We start from the raw sequence: 15,392 nt of genomic DNA on the forward strand, positions 1-15,392 counted from the left end.
CGTGGGCGCGGACTGTGGAGCTGAGGACCTTGTGGGTCCTTTTATAGCGGCCAGCCAAGGGGGGCCGAGGGGGCGGTGCTGCCTTCCCGGAAACCTCGCGCTTTCCTCTCCGGAACGAGGGCTCTGGCATTTCCGGATTGAGAGGATGCCGGGGCCGAGCAGGGTTGTACCCTCTCGCGGGCCGCTCTCGCACCGGAATTTCCGAATTGAAGTAGTGAGGGCTGCCTGGCGGCAGCGGCCACAAAACAACCCGGAGACTGCTCCCGGAGCTAGGGGTCCCGTCCCCGGGCTCGGCTACCCCTGATTCCGCGTTTACACAGTGCTTTATTGGATACTGCCAACCACCCTGGACGGTAGGGACTAAACTGAGGGGTAAACTGAGGCTCCAAGCTGCGAGGTCATTCGAACTCCAGTCTGACTCCCCAGCGCAAGCAGGCCTCTTTAACCGAGTGGACGGTCCCTCGTTTCGGTGGGGCCCCAGGAATCTTCCTGGGGCGCTATCGATCAAGGGTGCCCCTCCCCAAAGGGGCATGTCCCCGCCCAGTGACACCGAGATTCTCTGAGAAGCGGCCGCAGAAAGCCCAGGCACTTTCTGTGAACCCTGGGGGAGAGGACGTAAGGCGCATCACGTCCGGGGCTCCGCGTCCCCCACCGAGGGGGGTTCCCACTCCCCCGCGGCCTCGCTTCCCCTTTCGGCCACCAGCGCGGGGGCGTCTTTACAGCTTCCAGAAAAAGGAAGGAAGGCGCGTGGTCCCGACGTGCCGAGCCCCTCCGTTGCAGTCCCCAGGCTCCGCGGGGAAACTGAGGCCGCAGACCTTGACGGGGGAGGAGAGAGGGGGCGCTCGAATGCTTGCCTTCTGCAGGGAAACTGAGGCAGCTCCCAGGCCCCGGAATGGGGCGGGGAGAGGGGGCGCTCAAACCCCTGTCCTCTGCTCGCAGCTCCCGTAACTCGAATCGCGGGCGCCAGCACTAAATCTGTACGGGTGTTTGCCCCGGCTTGTTCCATTAGGGTGTTTGGGGAACATTGTGAGGTCCCGCGCCGCGTCTATAGGCCGTCCCACGCCACCGCCTCCCCCCAAGCCACGCCTGCGTGTGTGACCGCCCAAGACTCGGCATCCACCACGTCAGGGCTGGGGATCCTGGAGTCTCCGAGCGCAGAACCCAGCCGCCTAAGGCTTCCTGTTGTGGCGCGCGCGCCGCGTCGCCAGGGAGACCTCAGAAGGGCCAAGGAGGTCGCGCAGCAGACGGGGAAGGGAGGGGGCTTCAAGGACGCTCGACCCCTTCCTCCCGGGGAAGGGGCTGCGAATTACTCGCCAGCCGGAAAAGAGTCCCTCGCTCCGCCCCGATTGTTCCTAAGGAATTTCCACGGGGATCTTTCTTCTTGCAGTGTGGAAGGTGTTGAATTCCCGCCCCAAACGCACTGGGCAAAGGCGCAGAGCGGGGGCCGGGGACGTCCCTGGGAGGGTCTGGGAAAATCCTCCGCCGGGGGGTCATTTTCCGGAGGATTTTTACCGGGTTCGGATCACTGCTTACTTTGGCCTCTGTCCCAAGTGCGCGGGCGGCGAGCTCCCCCGCGCGGCTCTGGTCCCCCTTACAGCGGTAAAATCGTGCTTCCTCCTTCCGTCTCTCAACACTTGCTACGCAGCGTCGATTGAGAGCCTGCTGTGTGCCAGGCATCGTTCCAGGTGCTGGGGACGCAGCAATGAACAGAATAGACCAAAATCCCTACCATCATGCAGAGATCGTCTTAGTCCGAAATAAGGTATATGGAGACATAGCTTGTGATTAGTGCTAAGAGAGAGCAAAGCAGGGAAGGGAATAGGAAATGTGAAGGTTAATAAACCTTTAAATAGAGTATTCTGGGAAAGACTGAGAAGGTGACATTTGAGCAAAGAGCAGAGAGTCCTGACAATAGCAGGGAAGGAATGTACCAAGCAGAGAGCGCTGAATGTGCCAAGGCCCTGAGGTAGGAAGGAGCTGCCTTAAGGAACAGCCAGGAGGCTAGTGTTGCTGGAATGCAGTAAGGGAGGGAGAGGATTGGAGGAGAGGAGGGAAGGAGGGAATGGGGTAGAGCATGGCCTGGGGAGAACCTTGGCCTTTCCTCTCAGTGAGGTGGGAGCCATGGAGGGGTCTGAGCAGAGCAGGGACACGCCCTGACTCAGGCCTTTACAGGCACCCTCCTAAGACAGCAGGAGCTAGAGTCAGGTAGTGGGGAGGACAGGGTAGAAGGAAGCCAGGAGACGGGAGAGGAGGTGACTGCTCCAGTGCGGGGGAGCAATGATGGAGCCTGGAGTGGGCAATGGCGCTGGGGAGATACGGTCCAATTTGGCATTTATTTTGGCAGCAGGTCCAACTGTGTTTGCTGGGATGTGGGGGGCAGGCAGAGTCAAGGTCAACTCCTTGGTCTTGCTCTGAGGTCCTAGGAGGGTGGAGGGCCATTTCCTGAGATGAGAATGGGGTGATAATAGGGGGCAGTTTGGCAGAAGAAGCACGCACCCCCTAGTCTATGTTCCCTTTGTGCTTTCTTGAAAGAAAGGGAAGCAGATGTTCCCCATCCCTTTGCTGCAGCTACCAGGAAGGGCAGGGCTTCCTCCAGGGTGCCAGGCAGTCTCAAGAAGGTCAGGGAATGGCCCCACTGCAGACCAGAGGCTGTGGACCCAGGGCAGAAATACCCAAACCCCACTCCATGGCATCATGCCTGCTCGCCCCTCATTCTGAGGTCTGGCGTGACCACCTTGCAGTTCCCTTGACCTGGAATGCTCTTCTCGTCCCTGATATGGCCAGCCCTTTCTTAATGGCCTGAGCCTCTTCCTAAAAGCTTTTCCGGACGCTCCCTGACTCCCTGACTCCTTCCATCCTGGGCCACACCCTAAACGTTCCCTGTCACTTGCTCTAATGGTTTCATTACTGAAACTTCATTCACTTGCTGAAATTCTTTTGATTGACCTGTGTCACGTTCATTTGCGTGAGCTCCAGAAGGCCAGGGACCCTCTCAGCTCCAGCATCTGAATCAATGTCTGGTCATTATAGGCAGATGGTCAATACATATGTGTTGAATGAATGAACTTCTCTTATTCTCTGAACATTCTGCACATGCTGTTCCTCCAGCCCAGAATTCCCTTCCTACTGCTTTTACAAGAGGTTACCAGAGGATTTCATCTACCAGGTTGTAACAGGGCTAGGAGCACAAGGAATTGAACCTGGCCCCAGCAGTGAGAGTGCCAAGTCCACTGGACCGCCAGGGAATTCCCAGATGTCTTTTCAAGAGAACAACTTTGTTTCCTTCAGATAAATACCCAGAAGTGGAATTCCTGGATCATATGGTAGTTCTATTTTTATTTTTTAAAAATTTTTATTGAAATATAGTTGATTTATAACGTTATAGGTAGTTCTATTTTTAATTTTCTGAGGAACCGCCATACTGTTCAGGCCATCGTCTGAGTAATATTCCATTGTAAGGCTATATCAGTTTGTTTATCCATTCATCAACGGATAGACATTTGGGTTGTTTCCACATTTTGGCTCTTATGAATAATGCTGCCATGAGCATTCAGGTACAAGTTGTTGTATGAACATCCTTTATTTCTTTTGGGTATATACCTTGGAGTGGAATTGTTGAGTCCCATGGTAATTCCATGTTCAACTTTTTGAGGAATTGTCAGACTGTTTTCCATGGCAGCTGCACCATTTTATCAATACATTCCCACCAGCAATGTACAAGGGTTCCAGGTTTGCAATTTCTCCACATCCTTGCCAATATTTATTTTGTTTTATTATTATGGTGATTGCCATTCAAATGGGTGGGAAGTGGTATCTCACTGTGGTTCCCCAGTCCTTCTGATCTGTCCAGTGGATAAGCCAAGCACAGTCCCGCAGCAAAGGCAACTGGGGGTGTGCACGGACCAGCAAGTACCGAGGGGATGTGGCCAAAGTGCACCTGCCACCAGCTGTGACCTTTAGCAAGCCACTTCCCCTGGTGGTACCTAGATGGCCTCAGCTGTAGAAAGGGATGGTAATGCATCCCTCAAAGGGTGGGTCTAAGATTTTTCTTCTTTTTTTAACATTATTTACTTACTTTGGTTGCGCCAGTTCTTAGTTGCATCAGGTGGGCTCCTTAGTTGTGGCTCGCGGGCTCCTCAGTTATGGCATGTGAACTCTTAGTTGTGGCTTGCATGTGGGATCTAGTTCCCCGACCACAGGTCGAACCCGGGCCCCCTGCATTGGGAGGGCAGAGTCTTATCTGCTGCCTCACCAGGGAAGTCCCGAGATTTCAGTAAGACCATTCATGTGCAGTGAGAACAGATAACAGGAGTTACAAGTTGTCTGTTTCCATAGGACTCAGCTCTGAGAATCCCCCCTCAAACTTCCTAGGCAGAAATACAGACTTGCTCCTCTGTTCCCACAGGTTAGTTCATTCTAGCATCACGGTTCCTCATCAGAGCCCCAGGGTGTAAAGCAAAAATGCATGCCGTTTGGATGTTGATCAAAATATAACTTGGGGGCTTCCCTGGTGATGCAGTGGTTGAGAGTCCGCCTGCCGATGCAGGGGACACGGGTTCGTGCCCCGGTCCGGGAAGATCCCACATGCCACGGAGTGGCTGGGCCCATGGGCCATGGCCGCTGAGCCTGCGCGTCCGGAGCCTGTGCTCTGCAACGGGAGAGGCCACAACAGTGAGAGGCCCGCATACCGCAGAAAAAACAAAAACAAACAAACAAACAAAACATAACTTGGCTTCTCCTTCCGCTCTTTGAAAGTTTATTCTGTGGTGGACTCTGCCTTGCCCCTGGCTGAGAATCCTGCCCCGGACTCAGGTCCCGATCAGCATCACGTTCAAATCTCGGAACTTGGTGTTGGATGGGAGCCCCAGGTGAGGCTTCTCCAGGCTGGAAGCCTTGGTAGAGAAGAAGGGCCTAGTCCCCCTGCTGTTGACCCTCTTTCTGTCCCCCTCACCTCCTCTCACCAGCCTGTGGGTCCCTCCTGCCCAGCCAGGTGCAAGGAGGAGGGGACAGGGCGTTTCCTCCATGGCTGGTGGCTTTGCCCTTTTGGGTACCCCAGCAGCGTGTTAAAGTGTTCTGGGGGGGCTCTTTGAGGCCTCCTCTTCCTGGAGACCCCTTCGCTGGCATGGAGGCATCTTTGATATGGGTGGTGGCTCTTCCCTCAGCCCTTGGGGTCTGATCCTACCCTCTTATTTCTCCTGGTCCATGCTGACCACCAAGAAGCAGACACCCTGACTCCACCATGAGAACCGCCTACCTCTCGCCCCTGGATCTCCTGGGAGTCAGATCCCAGCCCTGTTGACTCACTCGAACTTTCTTAAGCCGGGGTCAGCCTGAGTCTTTGGTGTCCTGCCTTCAGGGATATTTTCCAGAGGCTGTGAAGTCACCTTCCTCTCTAGGCTCTGGGTTAACGCATGTCCCAAGAGGGTGTGATAGGGCTTTTTGTTTTGTTTTGGCCGTGCCGCGCAGCATGTGGGATCTTATTTCCCCGACCAGGGATGGATGTGCAGGTAGCACATCTGAAGCTCCTCTGAAGAAATGTCTTCACCCATCTCTCTCTTTCTAAAAAAAAAAAATTATACAGAATTTCAAAATAGACATCAGCAAAGAGGACATGTGATGAAGCCACATGTGCCAACTTCCACAGTCCTCATGGCCAATCCTGTTCCTTCCTTCCCCTTACACCCTGTCATGGGTTCAACTACGTCTCTTCCCCAGGGGAAAAAAAAAGTGCTAACCCCCAGATTGTGATCTTATTTATAAACAGGGTCTTTGCAGATGATCAAGTTCACGTGAAGTCATTAGGGTGGGCCCTAACCCAACATGACTGTTGCGCTTATAAAAAGGGGAAATTTGAACACAGGCACACACAGAGGGACAATGCCATTTGAAGATGATGACAGAGATCAGGGTGATGTATCAGGCCAAGAAATACCAAGGATGCCAGCAAACCACCAGAATCTAGGGGCGGGGGATGGGACAGAGCCTGCCTCACAGCCTCTGAAGGAATGACTTGATCTTGGTCTTCTGGTTCCAAGAACCATGAGACGGTATTTTTCTGTAGTTGAAGCCCTAGTCTGTGGTACTTTGTTAAGGTAGCCTAGGAAACTAATACACATACTATGCCCTGATTATTAGCACATTGTAGACCTCGGATCATTTTTTTCTGATGTCTTTTTCCATCCTTGATCTGGCAGAGGGATCCCAGTGTCAGCAACAGGTTCTGACCCCTTCCTTCACCCTGTTTCCTGATGGCTGTGAGGTGGACGACTGAGCCTGATTACGCATAGCTACGACTAGGCTGGGCACTGTCAGGACAACAGATGGGTCTTACTTGGGGCCTCGGTGTCCCTGCGGAGCTGGTGAGAGGCACAGGGAGAGGTAGGTAATGGTTTGGGTTTAGCCCAGCATTTCCCAACCAGCCTCTGCACCCCTCCTTCTTTTTTTAAAAAAAATAAATTTTATTTATTTAGGCTGCACTGGGTCTTCGTTGCTGCATGCGGGCTTTCTCTAGTTGTGGCGAGCGGAGGCTACTCTTCGTTGCAGTGCACGGACTTCTCATTACGGTGGTTTCTCTTGTTGCAGAGCACGGGCTCTAGGCGCGTGGGCTTCAGTAGTTGTAGCTCATGGGCTCTAGAGCGCAGGCTCAGTAGTTGTGGCGCACGGGCTTAGTTGCTCCGTGGCATATGGGATCTTCCCAGACCAGGGCTCGAACCCATGTCCTCTGCATTGGCAGGTGGGTTCTTAACCACTGTGCCACCAGGGAAGTCCCTGCACCCCCTTCTTACTACTGGCTCCAAATAGCTTTTTCTTCTTTTAATTAATTAGGCTGTGCCGGGTCTTAGTTGCCACACGCAGGATCTTCACCACGGCATGCGGGACCTAGTTCCCCCACCAGGGATTGAACCCGGGCCCCCTGCATTGGGAGTGCAGAGTCTTACCCACTGGACCACCAGGGAAGTCCTAGCTTTTTCTTTTTTACTCAGTCAAATCTGATGCTTTAAGGATCACAATTTATGTTCATTGAGGACTTTCAAAGAACGTGTTGTAAGCTCTGAAGGCACTCCCAAGAAGCATTCCAGAGATGTTTTCAGCGAGGAGCAGCCCAGTCAATGGGTCACTGCGGCCGCCTGGTTGGGCCTGCACACCAGATGGCAGTTCTGGCTTTTTTTTTGCATTCATACTGTTTTATTTTTTAAGATTTTTAAAATAAATTTTATTTTTGGCTGCGTTTAGTCTTTGTTGCTGCGTGCGGGCTTTCTCTAGTTGCTGCAAGCGGGGGCTACTCTTCGTTGCGGTGCGTGGGCTTCTCGTTGCGGTGGCTTCTCTTGTTGCGGAGCATGGGCTCTAGGTGCATGGGCTTCAGTAGTTGTGGCATGTGGGCTCAGTAGTTGTGGCTCGCGGGCTCTAGAGCGCAGGCTCAGTAGCTGTGGTGCGTGGGCTTTGTTGCTCCGCGGCGTGTGGGATCTTCCCGGACCAGGGCTCAAACCTGTGTCCCCTGCATTGGCTGCCAGATTCCTAACCGCTGCACCACCAAGGAAGCCGCGGGCTGAGTTTAAAGAAACTGACCTCGTTACTTTATAGTCTGTATTGTGACAATTAGCAACAACAACAACTTGTGGGGGGCAAATAACACCAGCAGACTCAAGGATCAGGATACCGGTTTGGTGTTTTTAAATGTTTATTCACTCATTTATTGACCACGTTGATACTGACTCTGTGCTTAGGGAAAATCACTGTGATGAAAGCTCAGGTCTCCACACTGCACCCACTTGGGGAATCAGGTCCACACTTGGACTGAAGGACCATAATAAATGGGACCACAAGCCCCGTCAGGGATGCAAGCGCTCGGTGAGAGTGCTTGGGATTGGGAGGCACCATGAGTGGGTTCCTAGCGATGGCTGGTTCTCTGCGTGCTCCGAGGCTGACTCACCCCAGAAAAGTTGATGGTGGGTCATTTCTATAAACAGTGCCTTGAGGCAGCCGGGTACCCAGCGGTGCCGCGCACCGGGGAAAGAGCCTAACTCGCCAAATGGAATTATTCACAAAACGGCAATGAGCTGTTGTTCTGTTTCTCCTCTTTGATTAAAAAGTAAAATTTCTTACACAAAAGAGACTCGGGGCAGGAGCTGCCCCAAGCTCCTGTCGGCGGCCCCTTCCCGGTAGTGATGCCTGCTTGGCTGCTCTGTGAGTGGCCTCAGCTTCCCACCGGGATGAGGGGTTCTGGCCGCCCTTGCAGGGTGAGCGGGAGGCTCCCAAGCCCACCGGGGGCTCGGCCGGGCTCGGAGCAGGCGCACCGCGTGGACAGCGAGCAGGAAGGAGGCTGGCCGATGGGCCCTGGGGGTGCCGCGTGGGGCTCAGGGGAAATCGCGGTAGGGCAGGCGGAAGGGGTAGAGGGGCGTGTGGCGCGAGTCGTGCCAGAGCAGCTTCTCCTCCAGCAAGGCGACGGTCGGCAGGGTCAGGACCAGGGTCTGGTGCTTGAGCATGCTGTGCACGTTCAGGCCTGGGGGGGCGGGGTGGAGGCACAGTCAGGGCGGGTCCCCCCGGCCCCCAACAGAAACACCAGGGTCTGGTGTAGCGTCCGGAGCCCCGTAGCCTGGGTTCAAACCCTGGCTCAGTCGCTCACCCCCAGCGAGACCCTGGGCAAGAGACTGCCCTTAGCTCGTCAACTTCCAACCGAGAGCACCCTAAGTACCCAACTCTGCCCTGCGCTTGGGCACGGTTCCCACCTCACACCCCAGTGCGGGAGGCTGACGGTAAACAGAGCAGATAAACAAACACAATGTACTGAGGGAGGCCCATGGGGCTGCAGCGAGTAATGAGGGGAAGGAAGGGGAGGGCAGGGCAGGGCATGCAGGGTCTGTGGTCCTCCGGGGAAGACTTGGGCTTTTACTCTGAGTGACGAGGGAGCCCTGGAGGGTGGTGGGCAGAGGAGGGACAGGACCTGACTCAGGTGCTCAGGCGCCCTCTGGTGGCCGTAGTGGGAGCGGGGGGACGGGAGTGCAGGACAGACTGTGGGGAGGAGTCGGTCAGCAGGAGCCTGGGACCAGGGCACAGGCCACTGTGCCCTAACTGTGCCAGTCCAGGAAGATGGTGGGAGCTGGCCCAGGGCGGTGAGAGGCGGTGGGATTCTGGATATGTTTGGAGACAGCGCTGACAGGGTGAGCTAACAGACCGGAGTGGAGGGGGACAGTGTGGTTTGGGGCCGGAGCTGCTGGGAGGAAGGTCTCGTGTGCCAGGATGACTAGCAGAGCCCACGTGCCGCTGTCCAGGAGGCAGCCGGGCACACAGTCAGGAGACCAGGAGAGAGCCCTGGGGATTAGTCACCGCAGCCACTGGTGTGACGTACTCAGGACAGCCCTGATCCTGCGTCTCCGAGTGAGGAGCCGGGTGGGGCCAGCCAGTGGGCCCTCAAACTCACTCCACGCCTGGCACCGTGGCCCAAGCTTGGACAGATGTGACCTCAGAGTGTTTTCTGTTTTTTGGCTGCACCGTGCAGCTTGTGGGATCTTAGTTCCCGGACCAGGGATTGAACCCGGGCCATGGCAGCGAAAGCATGGAGTCCTAACTACTGGACCACCAGGGAATTCCCCTCAGAAGTTTTCTTTAAGAAACACATCATTCTCCCAATATTCCGTCTGGGCAAACTGAGGGTTGGGTGGGGGAGGGTGGTCACTGCCCAAGGCCACTCTGTGACCAAGCTGCAGATACAGGATTTGAACTGGCCCATGCTGTACTCTCTGGGGGTCTGGGAGACAGAGCGGGGCCCTTTGCTCACCAATAGCAGGGACTAGGCTGAAGGTCTTCAACCCAGAGGCAGCTGCCACAATGTTCTGGGGCATGTCCTCGTGTTCTCTGAAACAGAGGCCAAGAGGTGAGCCCCTGCCGAGGACGGACCGCCCCCCCGTCCCCCTACCCCGGCCACCCCTGCTCTGCCCGGCACCCTCACAAGTCCACAAGGAGGACAGAGTCGCCCCAGCGGCGGTAGCGGGCCAGCTCCATCAGGTACTGGGGGTCTGCGGTCGGCAGCTCCAGGGAGTCCACGATGTGCAGGTCGTCCTGGTGGGAGGAAAGGACAGTCTGAGCCCACCCTGCACCCACAGCCCACACCCCAGGACCCCCGTGGCTCCCAGCAGGACTGCTGCTGTACCTGGGCCAGCTTGACCGTCAGCGCCACCTTGAGGCCCTGCACCCGCACTTTCATGGGCAACATGTAGTAGTAGCTTGTGGGGCCCCGGGGGCCATGGGCAACGCCTCCTGTGGGGGCAGAGGTACGTGAATAGGGGAAGGCCCCAGCCGGGCTTGGAGGTCAGAAATCTGCCCCAGGGGCTGGCACAGGGGAGGTAGGAGGGAGGCTGCCCTCGGCCAGGCAGAACCCCAGCAAAGAGGGCAGGGCCTCAGATAGGGATGGAGAGGGGAGGTTGCATCAGGCATCACCTGGGACAGGTAACTTCACCTCACTGGGGCTTGGTGTCTTCAGCCGTCAAACCTGGGGTGAGGATGGTCTACCCGTGTGTCCTCCCTCTGCTGGGCGCTGGGAGTGCAGCAGGGAACATGCAGGGCAGGATCCCTGCCCCCACGCCATTCATATTCAGCCAGACTTGATCCCAGAGGGAACCAGGCAGCACAGGGGGTTGCAGAGGGTGGGGAGACCCAAAGAGGGTCAGGGAGGGCTTCCTAGAGGAGGCATGGCCCAAACACATCGGAAGGATGAGAGGGATTGGCCAGACAAATGGGAGATGACTCTGAGTCAGCTCTGTTTGGTCTTGGAGGGTGTGCAAGGGACAAGGCGGTGCGGTCTGCAGCCACCAGGGCCTGGAAGGCCAAGATGAGGGGCTCAGACTTCACGCAAAGGCCGCAGGAGCTGGGAGGTTTAGGAAGAGCCCTCTGGGTGCTGCGTGAAGTGTGGGCCAGGAGAGGTGAGATGGGAAGTGGGGCAAAAGGGGCTGTGGCCATGGCCTGATGAGAGGCCAAGGCCAGAGCTGCAGGGAAATGGGGCAAAGTGGATGGACTCTCCAACCTCTGACCGCACGTGGGCAGACCTGCTCACCTCCTCGCCAGATTGGGGAGCGGATGCTGCCATGCCTGGCGCGCCCACTGCCTTTCTGTGGCCAGGGCTTCCGGCCACCGCCCCGCACCTCGGCCCTGGTCTTGGTCTTGGCATAGCTCTGTGGGCGCAGAGTGAGGAAAGAGTCAGGTTCCCAAGGGAGGTGCCATTGCAGACGAAAGGTGCCAGGCCCAGGAACACAGCAGTGAGCTGGGCGGACTGGCCTGCTGCTGGGGAGCCGGACAGGAGACACAGAGACTGGGGCTCCATCGGGACAAGCACGGAGTGCTCTGGGAGGGAGAGAGGAAGGGAGAGATAAATCAAGAGTTCCCTCCTGCACTCCAGAACGTCAGCCTCAGAGAGGCAGGGGCTCTGCTGCCTGACACACAGTATGTACTTAGTATTTTTTGAATGATTTCCATGTAGTTGTAACTAAAAGGAAGCTGGGGGAATTCCCTGGCTGTCCAGTGGTTAGGACTCTGAGCTTCCACTGCACGGCACAGGGGTTCGATCCCTCGATCCCTGGTCAGCGAACTAAGATCCTGCAAGCCACGTGGCCATAAATAAATAAGTAAAATTAAATAAAAAAATAAAAGGAGGGCTTCCCTGGTGGCACAGTGGTTGAGAGTCCGCCTGCCGATGCGGGGGACACGGGTTCGTGCCCCGGTCCGGGAGGATCCCACGTGCCGCGGGGCGGCTGGGCCCGTGAGCCATGTCCACTGAGCCTGCACGTCCGGAGCCTGTGCTCCGCAACAGGAGAGGCCACAACAGTGAGAGGGAGGACTCGCCAGACTTGAGGTGGGCGGATGGAAGGCGGGGACTCTGATTGATAACAGCATCATCAGCGCTCTTGGCGTAAGATCCAAACACCTCACGTTGCCCCTGTTGACCTCCATGGCCACACTGGGCCCCTTCTGATCCCTGCCACAGAGGCTTTGCCTGTGTTGCTCCGACGCCCTCCACCCCAGCCCCACTGCCCGCTTCACCTGGTTAGCGCCTGTCACACACCTGAGGTTAAATGCCCCTTTCTCTGAGACAACTTCCCTAATTATACACTTACAGGCATGACTACTTGATTCATGTTCTCCTCACCAGCTAAGACTGGGAGCTTCAAAAGGACAGGGACCTTGCCTGTCTTGTCCCCCAGCACAATGCCCAGGGTACAGTGGCAGTTCACAAAATGCCTGGCAAATGGCCCATCGGTGAATGGGTCGGGAGAGAGAAGATGGGGCCTGAGCCCCACAGTCCAGAGAAGACACAGCAGGGGCGTCCTCTGCCCCCCCCACCCCCGCCCCACTCAGGGCACTCACAATTCTCTTGAAGTTCTTCTGCCAGATGGCAACCTGGTGCAGGATATCCAGCCTGTGGAGGAAGGAGACACAACAGGCCCACTTCCACTTAAAACCCTCTCCGCCTGACTAGATGAAAACTCCGGGGCTTCCCTGGTGGCACAGTGGTTGGGAGTCCGCCTGCTGATGCAGGGGACACGGGTTCGTGCCCCGGTCCAGGAGGATCCCACATGCCGCGGAGCGGCTGGGCCCGTGAGCCATGGCCGCTGAGCCTGCACATCTGGAGCCTGTGCTCCGCAACGGGAGAGGCCACAACAGTGAGAGGCCCGTCCGCGTACCGCAAAACAAACAAACAAACAAACAACAAAAAAAAAAACTCCGGCTCGTCCCCATCCACTTCCAGGGCCCTGTGTGACCTGCCCCGGTCCCTCTCTGAGCCCATCTTGCACCACCTCCAGCTCCACTCTGTGTCCGTTCTATGGAGTCCAGCCTCCAAGCCTCTGCACTTGCCGTTCCCTCTGCCTGAAATGCTCTTCCCCTGGCTGGTTCCTTTTCTGCCTACCAGTCTTAGCCCAAATGGTATCTCCAGGAGGAGTCCCCTTGCTAAAGAGGACTTTACCTTACTCCTTTCCTACCATTACGACTTCCTTACTGCCACTTCTTTACAGACTGGTTTGCCTCTCTACCCCTGTGCTGCTCCATACAGTACACACTGGCCACGTGTGTCTGGCCACCCCTGAAAGGTGGCCAGTGCCACATGGTGAAACAACAAGATTTTAGATTTATCAGGCTAAACGAAATATATTACTGAAATCAATCTCATTTGTTTCTCACTATTTGAAAGAAAACTTGGCTACTGGAAGAATTTCAGTTACATGCATGGCTCGCATTGGACAGTGCTGCCAGGCTGGTTTGCCAGGGGTTGGCAAACTATGGCTAGTAAGGCCAAATTTGGCCTGCTGCCTGTTCTTGTAAATATGTTTTACTGGAACACAGCCAGGCTCATTCACTTACACACTGCCTGTGGATGCTTTTGTACTACATCAACAAAGATGAGGAGTTGCCATGGAGACGTTACAGCCTGCAAAGCCCAAAACATTTACTCTCTGGCTCTTTACAGAAAAAGTTTGCTGATCCCGGCTTAGACTGGGAGCAACAACAGCAACCTCGGTGCTCATTCACTGCTGTATCCCTGACCCCTAGGATGGAATCCGGCACATAGTAAGTGCTTCATAAGTATCTACAGAATAAACAAAATACGTCGTTTTTATCACCCTCTAGCAGACTGGGACTCTGTAAAGACAGAGAGCAAACCATATAAATAAGTAACAGTAATAGATTAATAGCACTTATGTGCCAGACACGTACACGTAAGAGACATCACACACCTTGGCAAGCGAAAACTTGGTCCTGGGAGTTGGCCCATATAGGGTTGAGATCTGGCTCTAAAGTTTATAAGCTGTGTGACCTTGGGCAAATTTCTTAACTTGTTTTGTGCTCAGTTTCCTTACCTACGAAATAAGAATAATAGAATCCATTCCTGGGGTTGCTATGAGGATCTAGTTAACTAAACTGCAAGTAGGGTGACTTCCCTGGTGGTCCAGTGGCTAAGACTCTCCGATCCCAATGCAGGGGGCCCAGGTTTGATCCCTGGTCAGGGAACTAGATCTCACATGCCACAACTAAAAAGGTTCCGCATGCCGCAACTAAGGATCCTGCATGCTGCAACGAAAATCCCCCACGCAGCAACCAAGATCCTGCGTGCGGCAACTAAGACCTGACGCAGCTAAATAAATATATATTTTTAAAACGTAAATACGCTCCCCCCCCAAAAAAAGGGAATTCCCTGGCAGTCCAGTGGTTAGGACTCTGTGCTTTCACTGCTGAGGGCTGAGGTTCAATCCCTGGTTGGGGAACTAAGATCCTGCAAGCCACGTGGCCAAAAATAAAATAAAATAAAATACAAATAGACTGTCACAGGCACACAGTAAGGACTTAACCACTGTTAGTGCTCATTTTTGCAAAAACCAATAACAGCAACAATAACCAACATTTCTACAGACCATATTATGGGCTAGAATGATCTCATTTAATCGTTTGAGTTTTGACAGAATAGAGACACTGAAGCACAAGGGGGAAGGCAGGATTTGAATCCAGTCACTCGGGTTCCAGAGCTCTGCGTCCCTAACCCTCAGAGGATGTTACCTCTCAGCCCTCACCTTCACACAACTCTGCAGCAAGAAAAACCATCATTCTCTCTTTTTTTTTTTCATCACTCTCTTCTAACAGGTGGAGAAACTGAGGCTCGAGTCCAGGTCATCCTGATTCCTAAATCCCCGCTCCTCGTCCCTCTGCCACCCAGTTTACCATTTCGGCTCCCACTTACCTGGGCGTCGCGGAGAAAACGTCTGGGTGCAGCTCGGTCAGACCCAAGCGCTCCTGCTCGTAGCCCCGCAGGGACTCGACCCAGGCCTGCACGGGACGCCGGTGCGCGAGTACCGGGAGCTCGCACCTGCGCAGCACGGGCACCCGATGACCTGGAGCGATTGGGACGTCAAGGGTCAGGAGCAAGGGTCAGAGTTTCCGGTTGCCTCCCCTCCTAGGGCAACCCCAGCAACCTCACCCGCGCTCGCCACCGGTTCTGGTTTCTCCGCCGGCTGCACTGCCTCTTCTGCCAGCGCCTTTAGGCCCTGTAAACGGTAAGCAAGACTGAGAGACGATCCCCGGACCCTCCAACCTTTGTCCTCCGACCCCGCCCTCAGTCACCGGCCTCACCCGGCAGCCCTTGGGCCGAAGCCAGGCCCGCGCCCCTGCCCAGACTAGCTGCAGCATTGTAGCGCAGCTCCCCACGCTGAGAGAGGTCAAGGCTTCCTCTGCTGGACTCTCTCGACGCCTCGCGATGACGTCACGCCCGCGACGACGCCGGCCGGGCTTGTATTCGGCGTTAGAAAGCTGGGCGAGCAAGAGCAAAGACGGCGGGGTCCGCTAACGCCTGTCCCTACCTCCGCCCCAAGACTAACCCCAGACGCTAATTTTCACTGCTGGCCTAAAGAACCCTC

At 55.5% G+C, this 15,392-nt stretch overlaps 1 protein-coding gene across 2 annotated transcripts; it reads right to left on the reverse strand.

The window, feature by feature from the left end:
• Window positions 1-7,669: 7,669 nt before the first annotated feature.
• Window positions 7,670-15,392, reverse strand: MRPL4 (mitochondrial ribosomal protein L4). 2 transcript variants are annotated; one of them, XM_082651551.1, is made up of 9 exons: window positions 15,109-15,392; window positions 14,957-15,014; window positions 14,720-14,870; window positions 12,355-12,406; window positions 11,048-11,165; window positions 10,148-10,254; window positions 9,947-10,056; window positions 9,776-9,852; window positions 7,670-8,500 (listed from the first exon to the last, which is right to left on the reverse strand). In XM_082651551.1, the coding sequence occupies exons 1-9, from the start codon at window positions 15,163-15,165 to the stop codon at window positions 8,355-8,357; spliced, it is 876 nt and encodes a 291-aa protein (XP_082507677.1). In that variant the 5' UTR covers window positions 15,166-15,392; the 3' UTR covers window positions 7,670-8,354. The 2 variants fall into 2 exon arrangements, with proteins under 2 accessions (XP_082507677.1, XP_082507676.1); XM_082651550.1 differs by having other exon boundaries at window positions 14,957-15,023.

Source organism: Grampus griseus (assembly GCF_964374135.1).
Source record: "Grampus griseus genome assembly, chromosome: 3".
Lineage (NCBI taxonomy): Eukaryota > Metazoa > Chordata > Mammalia > Artiodactyla > Delphinidae > Grampus > Grampus griseus.